Raw genomic sequence first — 14,986 nt, 5'->3', positions numbered from 1 at the left:
ATACAATCGTAGAGCAATATTACTTAATTCAGATAAAAATTAATGAGATGATTGAATACTATCTAAAATTGAATACTTTGAAATTTATAAGCATATTTCAAAAAGTATGATCACAATATATTGCGATATGCATGTATCATTTCTTTCTCTTTTCTGAAATCGCTCTCTCAAATCTGTTGCAAATTGATTGCATATTTTCAAAAATTTAGACAATCCAATTTTCACATTACTTATTATTTAACAGCAAAATAATTTGCAACTAGAGAGATACACAAATATAGATACAATCTATTCCATATTTAAATCAGTACAGTTCTTTTGTAAACCTTTTGAAAAATTATAAAAATATCAATATGTACCATTCTTCTCGATGCGTATTAATTTAATAATCTTTATCGCGTATTACCTGTGTGCTGTTTGTATACATCGAAGATAATCCGAAGCAACGCACATGAATACCTTCACAAGAGAATCGCAGAGGATAGCGATATAAAGAACAAGTAATCCCAGAAGTAAAAAGCCATTTCTAAACCAGAGGCCTTGGTCGCGCATCGTCAATCCATGTCCAGCATTTCTCCGGGCGCGAAACTATCCCCACGATCGTCTTTCTGATTCCTATCGAGATGACCTTCGGGCGACAGGTTCTTGCCACCGAAGCGATTGCCGAAATTCAGAAAATCGGAGCATGGACTGCCGGCCTGTATATGTACGGAGAAACGTTCTCTTTTTCGTCGCTTTTACCATAATTACTCTCAAATGTTTTTACTTGGAGTAAGAAGCTATCCGCGACGTCGCTCTCCATCGACTGCCGGTGCAATCGTCTCGGTGACATGATCGTGCACTGCTGTAAGCCGTTGTCACAGAGATCCATTACATTGTTGCTTGTTTCCTGCGCCAACAAAGTATATCAAGTATTACAAGACGCGTTAAACTCTTATCTAATATTTTTCAAGAAATTTGCTATTCATTAGTACTAGTCGCTGTTTGTGATTGTAAATTATAATCGACAAATTCAATATTATATCTCATAGCTGAATAATAAAGAGAGAGAGAGAGAGAGAGAGAGAGAGAGAGAGAGAGAGAGAGAGAGAGAATTTAATAATTAATTAAATTTTATAATTAAAACGCAACCATATACATGTGATCGTACTTACGAATTTAGAATTGTCGTCGACAACTTTGACAACATCACCTTCCTCGGTCGTAGTGATAATGCCGGTGCCGAGCTTTTTACCGAGTATCTTTACTTCTTTCCTGCAGCCTTCAAACGCATCAACATTATTAGACATGCAACCACTCGTTTGCATGGTATTCTTGAGGAACTGCTCAAAAGGACTGAGAAGTCTATCTTGATAATGTGGGGCAACCAATTCGTGATTATGATTCTTCGGCCCCAAGATCTTCACCTCGTTCAGGCCGGGGAACATCTTGGGAGGCGGCAAATAAAACTTGTCATTGAAAGGCTGTAAAAATTCGTCACGTGACGAAAATTATTATCAGCGCGAATTGCTTGAACATTTTTAGACAATCTTGTACCTTAATGCATTGATTTCCGGAGTCGAGCATCTTTATGTCCGATTGACCGAATGATATTAAGCCGGTATCACAGTCGTCGTCAAAGACCGACGGCAATCTCATCTTCGGGTCATACTCCAAGTGATGATCTGCCACAGGAGAGACGCCAAGAATATTTAGATCATCTGCGAAGCTCTGACTGTTCTTCAAATACGGGAATGTCTCGTTCAACAATGACAATGGCGGATGATTCTTTATTAATAGAGATGACAATGAAGATTGCGAGTTAGTAGATAGATTCGAAGAATGACCCAAGATACTCGTTAGATCCTGCTGACTCGACGGTATCGCCATGGCTGAAATCGACAACCATTGACGAATCAAACATATGTACATCAAGTTTTTAAATCAAATCTTTTAACATTATATAGTAACTTGGCATAAATTATATAAAATATATATTTTCTTTACATTAATTCTAAAAAATTTTTTATATATAAATGTAAATATTTTTTAAATATAAACATATGTATATTGCTTACCTATTACTTATATATTTATTTAAAAAATTAAAAAAAGTAGTTACTAAAATTTACATGTACTAATTTATTATATCTTGCGATATAAATACGCGAAAAGATATCCTAAAGAATTTTGATAAATTGAGATGTTGTGACAAGAATTCACCTACCATCGTCGTGTCCGACCAGGGCGCTATCGCTGTCAATGGCCAACGATTTGGGACCCAGCAGGAGATCATCGATTTTGGTCTGAGAGAGGAATGTTATACCATCCGTGAAACGATCGTCGAGGCTTTTACCCTCGAGAATCCTAATGTCTTTGTCCTCGAGAATCTCGATACCCTCCATTGACATACTGTTGGATTTCTGGCCGGATTCCAGCACCATGATCTGATTATCGTTGTCGCCGATGATGACGTCACCGTTATTGCGTATATTCACAAGATTGATGGCATCCGCCTGTTCGCTGTCAAGAATCGTTACGTCATGGGAATTCTGCGCCATTAAGTCGCGGGCCTCGCTGCTCGTCATAACCTGCAGCCATAACGATAAGAGTATTGAACTGCTCAAAGCTTCGTCATGATCGGAATAATTTATTACATTAATGCAAACTATGAAACATAATGTTGTCTTATCAACTATAAAACACAAATTTGTCTTATTATATTTTAAAATTTCAATTACTTTTATACAGAGATAAAATAATGCTAATATTATTTTCGAATTTTATTTTAAATTATACAATATTTCTCAAAATTTGTACACTTTATAAATCTCGACTTTAAGACTACATTTTAAATGCAAAATAAATTGATGGTACTTTGCTCAAGAAAGGTACTTATATGATTTTAAGTAAAATTTCTCTCTCTCTCTCTCTTTTACTCTTCAAAGTTACTTTTGAGAATTATGAGGAATTTAATTAGGACTTTTGAAGTACATTCGCATTCATCAATAGATATTACGTCTAATCAAATTCTTGGAGCTAATTGGAAGAAGAGCATCAAAGATAAATTCCAACGCGAAAGCCATTTCTATAAAAACGTTATACGACACGTTTCGCAAACGCGACAGCGCTGCACAGTTCTCTAAATAGAGAAATCTATGTAAAGGAACGGAGGCGCCTGACGTGAATACTCAGAATGTGTCGCGCGTACTGTAGGTCTAAAAGACGTCGACACTATAATGCCAGTTTTGCGTGGAAAAAGTACGTCGTCCTTTCAAAGATAAAGATGTCGAAGAACGACATCTTATGTCATGGAATTTACGTTTTCTTACGTTAAATTCCCATAATATCAACAATCATTGTTTTTTCAATTTTATCAAGTTACATTCTAGCCAGTAACAGAAATTTGGAATAGTTTTTACCTGGATATATAATCTGGAAACTTTCAAAAACTGTGGAAAAATAATTATATTATAAATTGAGGAAAAAGAAAAATTTGTTCTGAGCTTGAACAAAGGTACATCATCCTATTCACCCAACGCGACTATTATCGGACACGTTATGCAAGTACTAACATAGTTTCATATGTGAATGCGCTAATCGTTTCTATATTACCTCGTAACGACCGTCCTCCATAGCTCGAACGAATTGTATTCCACCTTGCGCAGCCAACTCCAGCAACTCGTTACACTCGTCCATTGACGGAGTTGAGTTTGCGCTATTTTGACGGTCCGCCTCGTCGGGATGAAGCTCAGAGAGAGAGAATTGTGAATCCAATGCCGTCACTAGATCATCTGACATCAAAATACGAAGATGAAGGGCAACGTTTCGACAAAAACATTTTGGTTGCACAGGATCGACAAGAGCTTACCTTGCTCCTGTTCTGCTCCGGGTGGCTCGATCATGAAGCTGGATTTGCCATCGCTCTCGATATTCTGTATCACTGTAGCAACTACCGGTACTTTCACTTGAACAGCCTTGTTGCCGTCAGCGTCTGAAGTCTCGGTAGGATTCGAAGTTATCTTCCCTGCCATTCGCAAATCTTCGGCAGTCGCAGGTATAAGTATCTATATAAACAGACATCTATATAAGTACGTAATTATTAAGCACAATATTTCTAATTCTCTTTAAATAATTATATGTTATTAAATATTAATATTAATTAATGTACTTTGAAATTATCATTGATTTTGATTTCCGTTGCCGAATCGAACATGCTTACAAAAGCTGTCGAAATTTCCGACAGCAAGATAAACGAAACACAAATACATCCGCAAAACATCAAATTTTCAAACAAAAATTTCTCTACTTACTGCATAATATTGGATATATAACTTTTAATAAACTTTTCTCGCAAAGTCAACTAAAAGTCGAGTTTCTCTCTCATCAAGTGTATTAGTATATAAAAATAATAATAACTACACTAACGAGAAATAAAAACTTTTAAATTAACGTTATTATAACTTTTCAAATTTTCATATAAATTTACAATTACATATAAATTTATTAAATTTAATTATGTGTGACTAAAAGAGTTATACATCTTACTTGTGATTTTAAATGACTTAATTTTCATGCTTATCTATATATTTTTTGCTAATAATAAAAATAGATAAAATTACAAGACAATTTATAAATGTATATACATATATCAGGATAATATTCATAAATACACATACTTACATGCTTATTACTTGCGGTGGGCAAAACTTTAACGAGTACTGGTATATTTTTAACGGGTCTATAAAGAGCAAAAGGAGTCTGACCTTGGAGTAACGCTACCTCCATCGCTTTTGTTTCGATTTTATCTATCACAATGGTGTCCACTAAATCCGACTATTATGAAACAGGATTCCAAAACTAATTACATAATCGTAAATTCTCATTATATTTATCATAAATCAAATATATACTAACTGAGCCAAAATAATCCTTCTCTTTGCTTTCGCTCGTTTGATTTCGATCGCCATTAAACAATTGTATGATCCTAACGTTCTTGCTGAAAATGCATAATTACATATCGCACGAACTGAAATATCTATAATTAAATCAACTATGCATTGTGTAAAATAATAATTGAATATATAAGCGCTTTGATTGTCCCTCTAGCCTGTGTGGGACATAAATTAATAAAGAAGAAAAGGGCGATAGAGAAATTTATCCTATACAAAATTGTAACTGTAATTCCTTTTAACTCATCTATTTTTGCAAAATCTTATTTAATGAGAAAAAAATATATATCAACAACAGTTTATAACAAGATTGATATTTTTAAATAAATAAGGAATTTTATTATGTTGCGCGAATATTTATATAAAATAGCTGATAAATTTCAACGATTTTTCAGATTTTTTTTTTTTTTTTTTTGTACATTTATTGCACCATTAGTTGCACATTATACATCGCGGCTAACATCATGCACAACCTCTTTACATACCTTTTTGCGGTACTGGGCTCGTTCACGGCAGATTGCGCGTTGCTCGTGCTTCGATACTTTATACCGTGCTTGTACTCCTCGTGCGATCGTAAGGCGAATCTACGCGGAAACTCCTTTCCGCAGACTCCGCATGAATATTGCATCTTGTCGGCGTGTGCGTGCGCTTTCACCTTATGACAGACCAAATTTGACATCTGATTGAAACCTTTGCCGCAGAGCTCGCATTTGTATGGCCGCTCGTTCGTATGCGTGAATACGTGATTACGCAGATTGCCTGAAAAGACTAATGTTAATTGCCGAATTTTCAAATTGTATGAATACGTTTGACATTAATCTGCGCGATAAAATACAATCGAATCGTGTGAGATACATATTAATAAATCTAGAGAAAAAAATAAAGTGGAAAGTAGATTTTACAAATTATAAATTTTTTTTCGGAAGAAATTCAAGTCTGCTGAACATGACAAATTATTAAATCTAATTAATGTATATGTATCATATACCCTTTTGATGAAATCCTTTACCGCACACGTGACACTTGTGCGGCTTATGCTCCGAATGCGTTTTTCGATGAGAAATTAACGTAGACACTCTGAAATGCGAATAAAAGTGTCAAATAGGCGATATAACTCAATTTTATAAATATTGAAGTTTTATTGCTTTTAAGCTTTACGCATTTAAATATGAAATGTAGATTTGAAAAGATAATTTCTTACCTGTTAAACGTTTTTTTGCAGAATTCGCATACGTAGGGTCTGGCGTCGCTGTGAATAGCCCTGTGCTGACTCAATGTTGACAACTGGCGGAAAGCCTTGCCGCAAGCCTCGCATTTAAAGTTCCTCTCGTCGGTATGGGTCGGCAAATGTCTCATCAAGGTATACTGGTGACGAAACTCTTTTGAACCTGATTCAAATATTAAACATAAAAGTTTCTTATAACGAAAACAAGCTGACCCCTCAGTGGCAACGTTAAAAAGTAATTACTTACTACGCTGCAAAATCGAATGAGAATCCGCGAAATGATCTTTCTCAGGAAAAAATATGAGACTTAACATTTTATTTGAATCTTATCCGAATGTATAATTCTTTTCTTTTTATTAATTAATTAATATTAATATAAATTATTTATTAATAATAATAATTGAAAAAATGCAATATATATTATTTTATTTATATATAAAAAAATGTCACTATTTTATATATTAATTAAATTTAAATATTACAGAAAAATTACATACAAATGCCGCATTCCCAAATTTTAAGCGTCTTTCCGTCGCGTTTTAGATATTTTACAAAATGCAGTCTGGATCGCGGATCATCTTTATCGATAAGTCGCGTTGTCGTGGACGAAGATCCTTCGGCAACGGGATGTGAATATACTTGATTTTCGTCCGGCGTGTTAACATTCTGTTCGAGAATCTAAAAGACCGGGAATTGGGATTTTTAAGAAAAATATCAGTGAGAGATATGTGCAAAAAACAGGGGAAATTTATCAGTCGCGATAAAAAATATTATGATTAAGAAATGCTTTAAGATTAGATTGCACACAGAAAACTATATACTATCGTTGCAATTTTAAAGAATGCAAGGTAAAAATGCAACTATACTTTCCAACAATACTTTCACATTTACTCCCATAATTATGCTACATCGTGATGTAGATAGGCAAATCCTTGGTACATAAAACTATAAAAAAGCGTATGCAAATGAAATTCTTCAAAGTAAGAAGAAAGGGGGGCAAACTCTAGATAAACAAAGGGACCGTCTCAGGTGAAATATTTCATGTAAACTGCTGCTGTAACGATATACACTCGCTCTCTTGGCAAACAACTTGCCCCGCGCTAATAGTTGGACAAATATTTAAGATACCTCACTTTGGCACTTACTTTGTACCTTAACGCGTCCTTGCCAAGAAGTTTAGTGACGGTACCATCGATATTGATCACTTCGGAATCTATGGCTACGTCCAGGTCCATGCACGCATCCTTGAAAGTGATTTTACATGATCGCAAATCGTTTTCATTGATAAAACTTTCGCAGCGATTAATTACTTGGATCAATTGTTGATCGACTGCGGAGCAGCCTAATCCTGACACACTCGGTGTATCGTTCCTCGAGTCCGGGCCCGACTCCTCCTTCACGTAGACCTCGTAAACGCTAAGTCGGCACATTGTGGTGTTTCACAAATTAAAAGAATTAGTAAGAGAATTGCAACAAGCGCATATAAGCACGTGGAGTTGTAACCAAATTTTATATCTCACATTTCTTTTCATATGCATAAAAATTTATCCCCAAAAAAAGACTGCACGTATATTATTATATCTCTCTGTTAGATGTAAAAAGAACGATATTACATAAAATAAAAATTTATACAAGAAGAAAATAGTTTGCATTCGTTCTTATGTTGACTACGTCATCTCTCGAACTCACCTGATAACTTCGTCCGGAATAGGACGAGGGAATTGCACCTGCGGATCGTCGTACTGAGTTTCCCCTACAAAGTTGAAAGTATTCCGTTTGTGGAAAAATTGTGTTGCGCGTGTTGTCTTGTCTTCAAAATAATTGTATACGTACTACATGTGCGTATCTTTTATTATAAAATTTATTATAGGAGATATCAAGAATTATCGTCTCTGAGACAAACATGTTTAGAATTTCGCAGCAATTTATAGATTTTTACTTTCTTCCCGAACGTGGATTTTATTTATTATTTTACAATCTACGCAATTTATATCTTTTTGACGATGGAATATTTTTTCCTTCAAATGTGTCCCAATATAAAAAATATTGTTTTTATTATTATGGACTTTTCCATTCATCGATCAAAATTTACTTTTTAATAAAACAAGGTAAAAATATTACAAACTTTTCATCTCGATATCTCTCCATAGGATATTTACTTGGAAAGAAATATCTATGCGGTATATTATTGTTTGTGAAAGTTGATCGAAAACTTTCCACTGCTCTAAACTTCCTGGAAGGAGGGGGGGGGGAGGAAGAGCGCCATTGTTTTAGTAGCGTAACCGGCTAATCGACGGTTAGCATCTCTAGACGAGATAACACGACGCTCGACGCTTGTCATCGATAACATGCATGCACGTACGCGACGCAACAATATGCACAGTATTGCATAATTTCAACTTACACAACTCAACAATATTATATCGTGTAAACATTTAGCTCTGTTTAAACGTATTGTCTTACTTTCTATCTATGCCTATATAGACAAACAAGTAAATTTACATCGTGTTAAATTTTATAAAACGATTAAAAATATATCTCAGACTTCATCAAAATATATAGAGATCCATTTGAACATTTATAATTAATTAATAGAATGAATCTAATAAAATCTTAAATTTTCTTAATCAAATGTATAAACTCTATTAATTGTACATTTCCATAATTTATATATTACTGTCATAGTTTTTTTTTTTTTTCTATTTCGGAGTAATTTACTTTAACATAAAAGTTATATACATCTCCATAATTTATATATTAGTGTCATAATTTTTTTTTGTATTTCGGAGTAATTTACTTTAACATGAAAGAAATATACATATATATATATATATATATATATATATATACATCTTTTATCACGCATATATATATATATATATATATATATATATATATATATATATATATATATATATATATATATATAACTAAGGAGACGTATATACATACATATACATGTGTTATTTTTTCTTCTAACATCAAGTTAGCATAGCAACGTACAGAAATGAAATAAAAAATGCTAGGAAAAATAATTTAATTCACACGATTAAATATATATTATATAAATATAAGAATATTAAAAGGCGTACCGCAAGGGATACGACTCCGAAAAATTCGGAGTCATGCTCGCGTAGCGTAGGATGAACGATAAGTTTACAGGGACACACGTACGCGTCGTTAATATCTTTATTGGCCGGATATCTGTAGAGAGATGGAGACACGATGACGACTGACGTGCTGCCGAGGTGCATCGCGAATCGCGAATCGCGACTCTGGCTCTCGGCTTTTTTTGTCTGGCGTTAAATAAACGAAAGCCGCCATTATCAGAGCTCATTTTTCACGGCGCGACGCGACGCGTGTGGCGTGTGGCGTGTGCGACGCGTGTGGGCCCCCCGCTCGCGGTTGCTCGCCGGCTCGTCGGCTGGTCGGCGGATTTTTTGATTACTCACAATTGTAGCCCTGCAGCAAGTTGCCCTGCGACATTCTCTCTCACATCGATCGTATCCTCTGCGCCCGTTAATATAGATCGGATCCTGGCCGGTTCTCGCCCGTCAATGTCATTGGCGTTTGACCTCTCCAGCCTCTCCTCCGCCCTCCGCCTCCGCCCGATAATTTCTCGCAATCGGGCAATATATCCTACGCTACACGAGCGCCGTCTGTCAAACGATGTGGGAATCCAATGCTCGGCAGGAGCGTGTCCTTTTGACCGCAAGCCTCCCTTCACGCGAGAATCTCGTGAAACGCTCGTGACTCGCCTTTCGAGAACGCAGAGCGCAAATAAATTTGTTAATTAAAAATAAATATTAATTTAATAATTCAAAATACTTCTATATGTAATTTAATAATTCAATAATTCAAATATAAGAATAGAGATACTTTTCTCAAGTATGATAGGAAAATCTGGTGACAATTCTCAGACAGCATACAGTTATTTATGATAAATATTTTTACTATTTATTTTCTTCAAATTATATTAATTAATTATATAAATATTTTATATAAATTTTACATACATCGAAGAAAAAAAAAAAATAAAAAAATAAAAAGATTTATGTTCAATCTAAAATTACAAAAATATTTGAAATATTTTGATAAATATTTATAAAACATTCAAATAAATATTATAAATATTGTATGCTCTGTCTTGGTTTAGATATAGAAATAGATTCTGAAAAATAGATGTAAATATTCTAAACGTATGCAATTTTTGAAATTTCTAATCAAAAGCTTCCCTAAATGAATGATTGATTGATTGTAAAAATCTAATTTTCCTTCTTTCTTTCGAGTTTCAGACCGCCAAAGTCCACAATTATGCTTATCTCTTTTTCGCTGTGAAGTTAAGCTCTCGTATTTGCGCATACGGCATTAATATGCCAGGAAACATCTGGATTCCATTCGATGGTCGGGGAACTAACGGAAACCATCTTGAGACTCGGAGAGAGACCAGGGAGCTACCCCTCCTGTTTTCGAATTCCGGTCAGGTATGTCGGCAGCGGGGCTTTCCACCTACCCTACATAGACCCCGACCATACTTGCCCGACTCAATTATGACTTGCTACTTCTTGTTTTAGCCGCTGTTTAAGTTACTCTCCGGGTCTTCCTTCTCCTACTTGTCTGCTTGCCTGCATCCTTACTCGAATCAGCTCAGTCATCCCGTCAGTCTCTCTCTCTCTCACTCTCTCTTGCTGAGAAACGCAATTTTCCTATATATAAATATTTTCTTCTACTTGATAAGACGTTTGAAACAGTTCAAAACGTCTCAGACAATTGTGGCTTCAAAGGAAAATGTTTTACAAGTTGTAAGCCTACAAAAAAAAAAAAGATATTTAGTTGCATATTTTAATTAAGACAAAGTATACATATTTGTTTAAGTTGCCCTTGCTACATAGTTGTATGTAAAATATGAGTCTTTGTTAATTTGCAAGTTGATAGCCGATTAATATGCAACTCGTTTTCATTTGTAAACATTTTAATATATGCACTGGAAAATCGCATTACCTGTTTGCTCCTAGCTACATATTTCTACAAATTTCTACAAAAATTCTCCCTCAGCTTTTCTCTTTGGCGTACTCTTTCACAAAAAAAGACTAAACTTGCTGTGTGTATGACGTCATCCGACGTATTATTCAGTGAATGCATAGCGCTTACGATTCCCACGCAGTGAAAAGAAATGCTCGCAAAGTATGCGAGCGAGGAGAGCGAGGAAAGCGAGTCGACGCATCCACGCCGATGTTTGCCAGCTACTTGCAAACTGTTGAGGAAGCGACGACAATTCTCGCTGGATGTTCTTACTGCAAAACTTGGTCTCCTCCGACGCTGTGCATGGGCCGAACAAAGCGCGCGCTTCTCTCTTGATATCGTTGTGAAGGTGCGGGAAGAAGCTTCTCCGGTGATGTCAGAAATTACACCGTTTTCGAAATACGTATGCCGTAAATTTCGATATACGGGAGGAGATCCTCCGACTCTGAAATTTCCGGTCGAAAAGTTTAAATCTCGTGAGCAAAATTGGATTACAGTGTATAAGAAATACAAGTACAAATTCTCTCTTAAAACTGATTATATATATATATATATATATATATATATATATAGAGTTCAAATGCAACAGAGCGGCTTTCAACTCCGCTTTTCGGAAAACGAACGGTAAAGCAAATCTAAACCTGATTTCAACAATAACTCTAAGTTAACTTAAGGATTTATTTTTGCAAGTTTTTGGAAAAGTGGGTCAAACTATTATTTCCACAATGGGAAATCCTGTGATTTCGAACTTGATATTGGGGTACTTAAAAAGAACGTCTTGGCTACTTAAAGCGAACTTAAACCTTGGTTTAAGATTTTTTTCCTTTGTGCATAATGTACGTAGTATTTCGGAATTAGACAGTATTTTACGTGGTATTATTCTTATCCCCTTCGTGCACGTTATTCGCCAATTCTCTCTCGAAGCTCGCGATCGAGGATTTTTCGCAGGACGGGAAATTTTTAAATGAAAGCTCATTAGAATGCCGAAAGAATTGTTTTCTCGGGGAACGTTTGATTTACCTCATCAGCGAGTTCTTAACTTCGGTGTGGGGTTTGAATAGCGGTTGAGTGCTCGAACGTAATGCTTTCACAAACTCGACTCGGTGAGTGGCTGTAGAAAGGTGTGAGAATTTGCGCGAGAGAAAGAGAGGAAGAAAGGAAGAAAGATAAAGAATGACAGAGAGGGAGAGAAGGGTAAAGGGATGGGGTTGTGGAAAAGGGGAAGAGCGAGGGAACCTCGCGGCGGCGTAGGGTGGCAATTTGATTTTGCAACCTAGATAAAGAAAGCTTTCTTCCTCGTTATTGGTTACTACCAGAGTTCCAACCTCCCTCGCTCCTTAAACTTGAAAAAATTTCTCGCTATGCGATAGAATAGCTATGATGATAGCTTCAGCGGCGTGAACTTCCTATAAGCTCGATTCTATATACGCACGTGCGGCGTAAATTACAGATGCGGCACCAAGTCGCGCGATCGTGTAGCATAGGTGTAGCATAGGTGTTCAGTGCTATCGAATGTTCATTCGTGAGATGGATAGCCTTGTGGATAATGACCCGTCTACAAATTCTACCAAGCTAAATTATTGCTAAGGATAAATCTAAGAACATCAAACATACAAAGGTACAAGGTACAAGGATACTCTGCTCTTTCTCTCTCTCCCTCTCTCTCTCTCTCTTTTTCTCTGTTTTTGTGTACACATGTGTCAAATCTCTTTTAAAAATATTATTCATTTAAAAATCTTGATATTTTAGTGAATAATCGAAAATAATCTTGTTTCTCTTCCCTAAATACAACTCATCCCGAAACGATAGGCATAAGTTGAGCAAATTCAAAATTGTTGAGATAAAAATTCGCAATCGTCAACATAAGCAGTCAAGGTCGTTCTTATGCAAAAGACACAACGCGAACAACGTGGACGATCGAGGAAGAAAGTCCCCGGACTACTTTCCTTCCGCCAAAGTGCCGATAGAGTTGGCCGACCCAAAAACAAAGCCATAACTCGATAGAGACGTCATCCTGCCGTCAAGAAATTCAAGGTGACAAGAATAGGGTGACTGGCGAGAAGCAGCAGTCGATCTTTCCCCTCGCTCTTTCCCTCCCACACCATCTATCCACCGACACCCCTGACACCGCGCGTCCCTGACACTCCTCAAGGAGATCTGGACGACGACTACGACAACGCTCGTCTTCTGGGCGACCACGAACTGTCCAACTGTCCAAGTACCCAGTTTTCGCGCGGACCGGCGGGACACCTCCATCTCTCGCTCTACTATCGCGAATAATATCTCGAAGAGATATATACCGACAGACACGTCTCGCCAGCGAGTCCTGACAAATTCCTAACCACCCCTCCTTTCCTGTCTTCTCCTGTAACATTCGAATTTACCCTACCAGACCGTATCGCGCACACACACATATCTCGACGGACGAATCGTTCAAAGAATAGAGATCTTCTTGACTTTGATCATATTTTTGTCCGTCCATCGTTTCTCACGTTTCTCAACGACGCCGAAGATCCTCCTTTAAATGACCAAATTACTTGGGACCGCAAAATCTCGTTTGTAAATTCAATTATGATACGCGTAGTGATGCTAGAGAATGGAAAAGAGAAAAGGATCGCGATGCGTCCGATCCTGATAGAAAGATGATTCGACAACGAGAAAGATAAGATGCGATAATTTTTTTTTGCTGAAAAAAATTATGATAATATTTCTTGGATAAATTAAGTAGAGAAAAAGATGCGATTAATAAATCGCCGTGAGATGGTAAAAGACATTATGTATGCGACTAGATCGGGCGAATATACAGACTTGCGCGAGCTTACGAGTCGCAGGAAAATTAATTTTCTTAATGGCCGCACCAGTGCATGTATGTGTGATTTCGTTTTTATTTATTAATTTTCGTAATGGTATAATCTTCAGTTTACATCCGATTGCTATCGTTTCTTCCGGTGGATCAATTCGCGCTAGAACCGAAGCGGGGGTTGCGGAGCATCTCCTTTAACGGGAGGGGGGAGGGAGGGAGGCTGTAAAAAATTAATTTTCTTAATGCAACACCATCTGCAAAATGGGGTGAGTGCCGAGATTGCGAAATAATTAGTGTTTCCTTGGTTGGTGCCTGGGAACTGAAACCTCCAGGAAAATTCTCCCGGTATTAAGGCTCGACTGTATAAGTTTCATAGCTTATTGCCCCCTGGAATATTATATGTATTATACTACGTAGCATTTTCGCAGGTGCATAACGCGCACTCGTATGTAAAATCGCGATACTTTTGTGATAATTGTAATATTTTCTTATGTAGAGAGAGAGAGAGAGAGAGAGAGAGAGAGAGAGAGAGAGAGAGAGAGAGAGAGAGAGAGAGAAAGAGAGAGAGAGACACTTGTGAGAAAAGGATCAATCCTAAAATTTAATGTTATTTAAATAATAACATCATCGCGCGAAATTTTTCTTTTTTTTCTCCACAATATATTTTTTTCTATAATACTTTACACAATTTTTATTTTCTTCACAATTGTGAAATATTTTATTTTATTTTATTTTATTTTATTTAAAATAATTCTTCTTTTATATTTTCAAATTGCTGTTAATTATAACTGGCATTAATTATTTTCACTCGCAAAAGAATTAATTGCTACATTTTCTCTTGTTGAATAATTTGACACGCGCGTACAAATATTTCTATACGTGTGTGTGTGTGTGTGTGTGTGTGTGTGTGTGTGTGTGCTAATCAATATTTTTAAAATCATTTCGATAATAATATAAAATAAAAAGAGACGGATGAAACAGAATAAATATCTCTCGATGAAGCGA

General features: G+C 36.2%; 1 protein-coding gene and 1 long non-coding RNA gene across 5 annotated transcripts in view; both read right to left on the bottom strand.

Annotated features, from left to right (window-relative positions):
* Nucleotides 1–338: 338 nt before the first annotated feature.
* LOC140670210 (uncharacterized) lies at nucleotides 339–10,059 on the bottom strand. Of its 2 annotated transcripts, XM_072900784.1 has the most exons (16): nucleotides 9,609–10,058; nucleotides 7,846–7,909; nucleotides 7,467–7,572; nucleotides 7,302–7,400; nucleotides 6,654–6,834; nucleotides 6,133–6,319; nucleotides 5,920–6,008; nucleotides 5,417–5,690; nucleotides 4,897–4,978; nucleotides 4,663–4,815; nucleotides 3,851–4,046; nucleotides 3,595–3,773; nucleotides 2,207–2,570; nucleotides 1,537–1,871; nucleotides 1,155–1,463; nucleotides 339–889 (listed from the first exon to the last, which is right to left on the bottom strand). In XM_072900784.1, the coding sequence occupies exons 1-16, from the start codon at nucleotides 9,640–9,642 to the stop codon at nucleotides 671–673; spliced, it is 2,871 nt and encodes a 956-aa protein (XP_072756885.1). In that variant the 5' UTR covers nucleotides 9,643–10,058; the 3' UTR covers nucleotides 339–670. The 2 variants fall into 2 exon arrangements, with proteins under 2 accessions (XP_072756885.1, XP_072756884.1); XM_072900783.1 differs by having other exon boundaries at nucleotides 7,302–7,572; nucleotides 9,609–10,059.
* Nucleotides 10,060–10,300: 241 nt separating this feature from the next.
* The window catches only part of LOC140669918 (uncharacterized), a 39,450-nt gene continuing 34,764 nt past the window's right edge, over nucleotides 10,301–14,986 (bottom strand). For 2 of the 3 annotated variants that reach the window (XR_012047428.1, XR_012047426.1), the window contains exon 3: nucleotides 10,980–11,623. This is a non-coding gene — a long non-coding RNA (uncharacterized lncRNA). The other variant, XR_012047427.1, reaches the window with a different exon arrangement.

The sequence above is a fragment of the Anoplolepis gracilipes genome, chromosome 10 (genome assembly GCF_047496725.1).
Source record: "Anoplolepis gracilipes chromosome 10, ASM4749672v1, whole genome shotgun sequence".
Classification (NCBI taxonomy): domain Eukaryota; kingdom Metazoa; phylum Arthropoda; class Insecta; order Hymenoptera; family Formicidae; genus Anoplolepis; species Anoplolepis gracilipes.
This window is presented reverse-complemented; position numbering and strand designations above follow the sequence as displayed.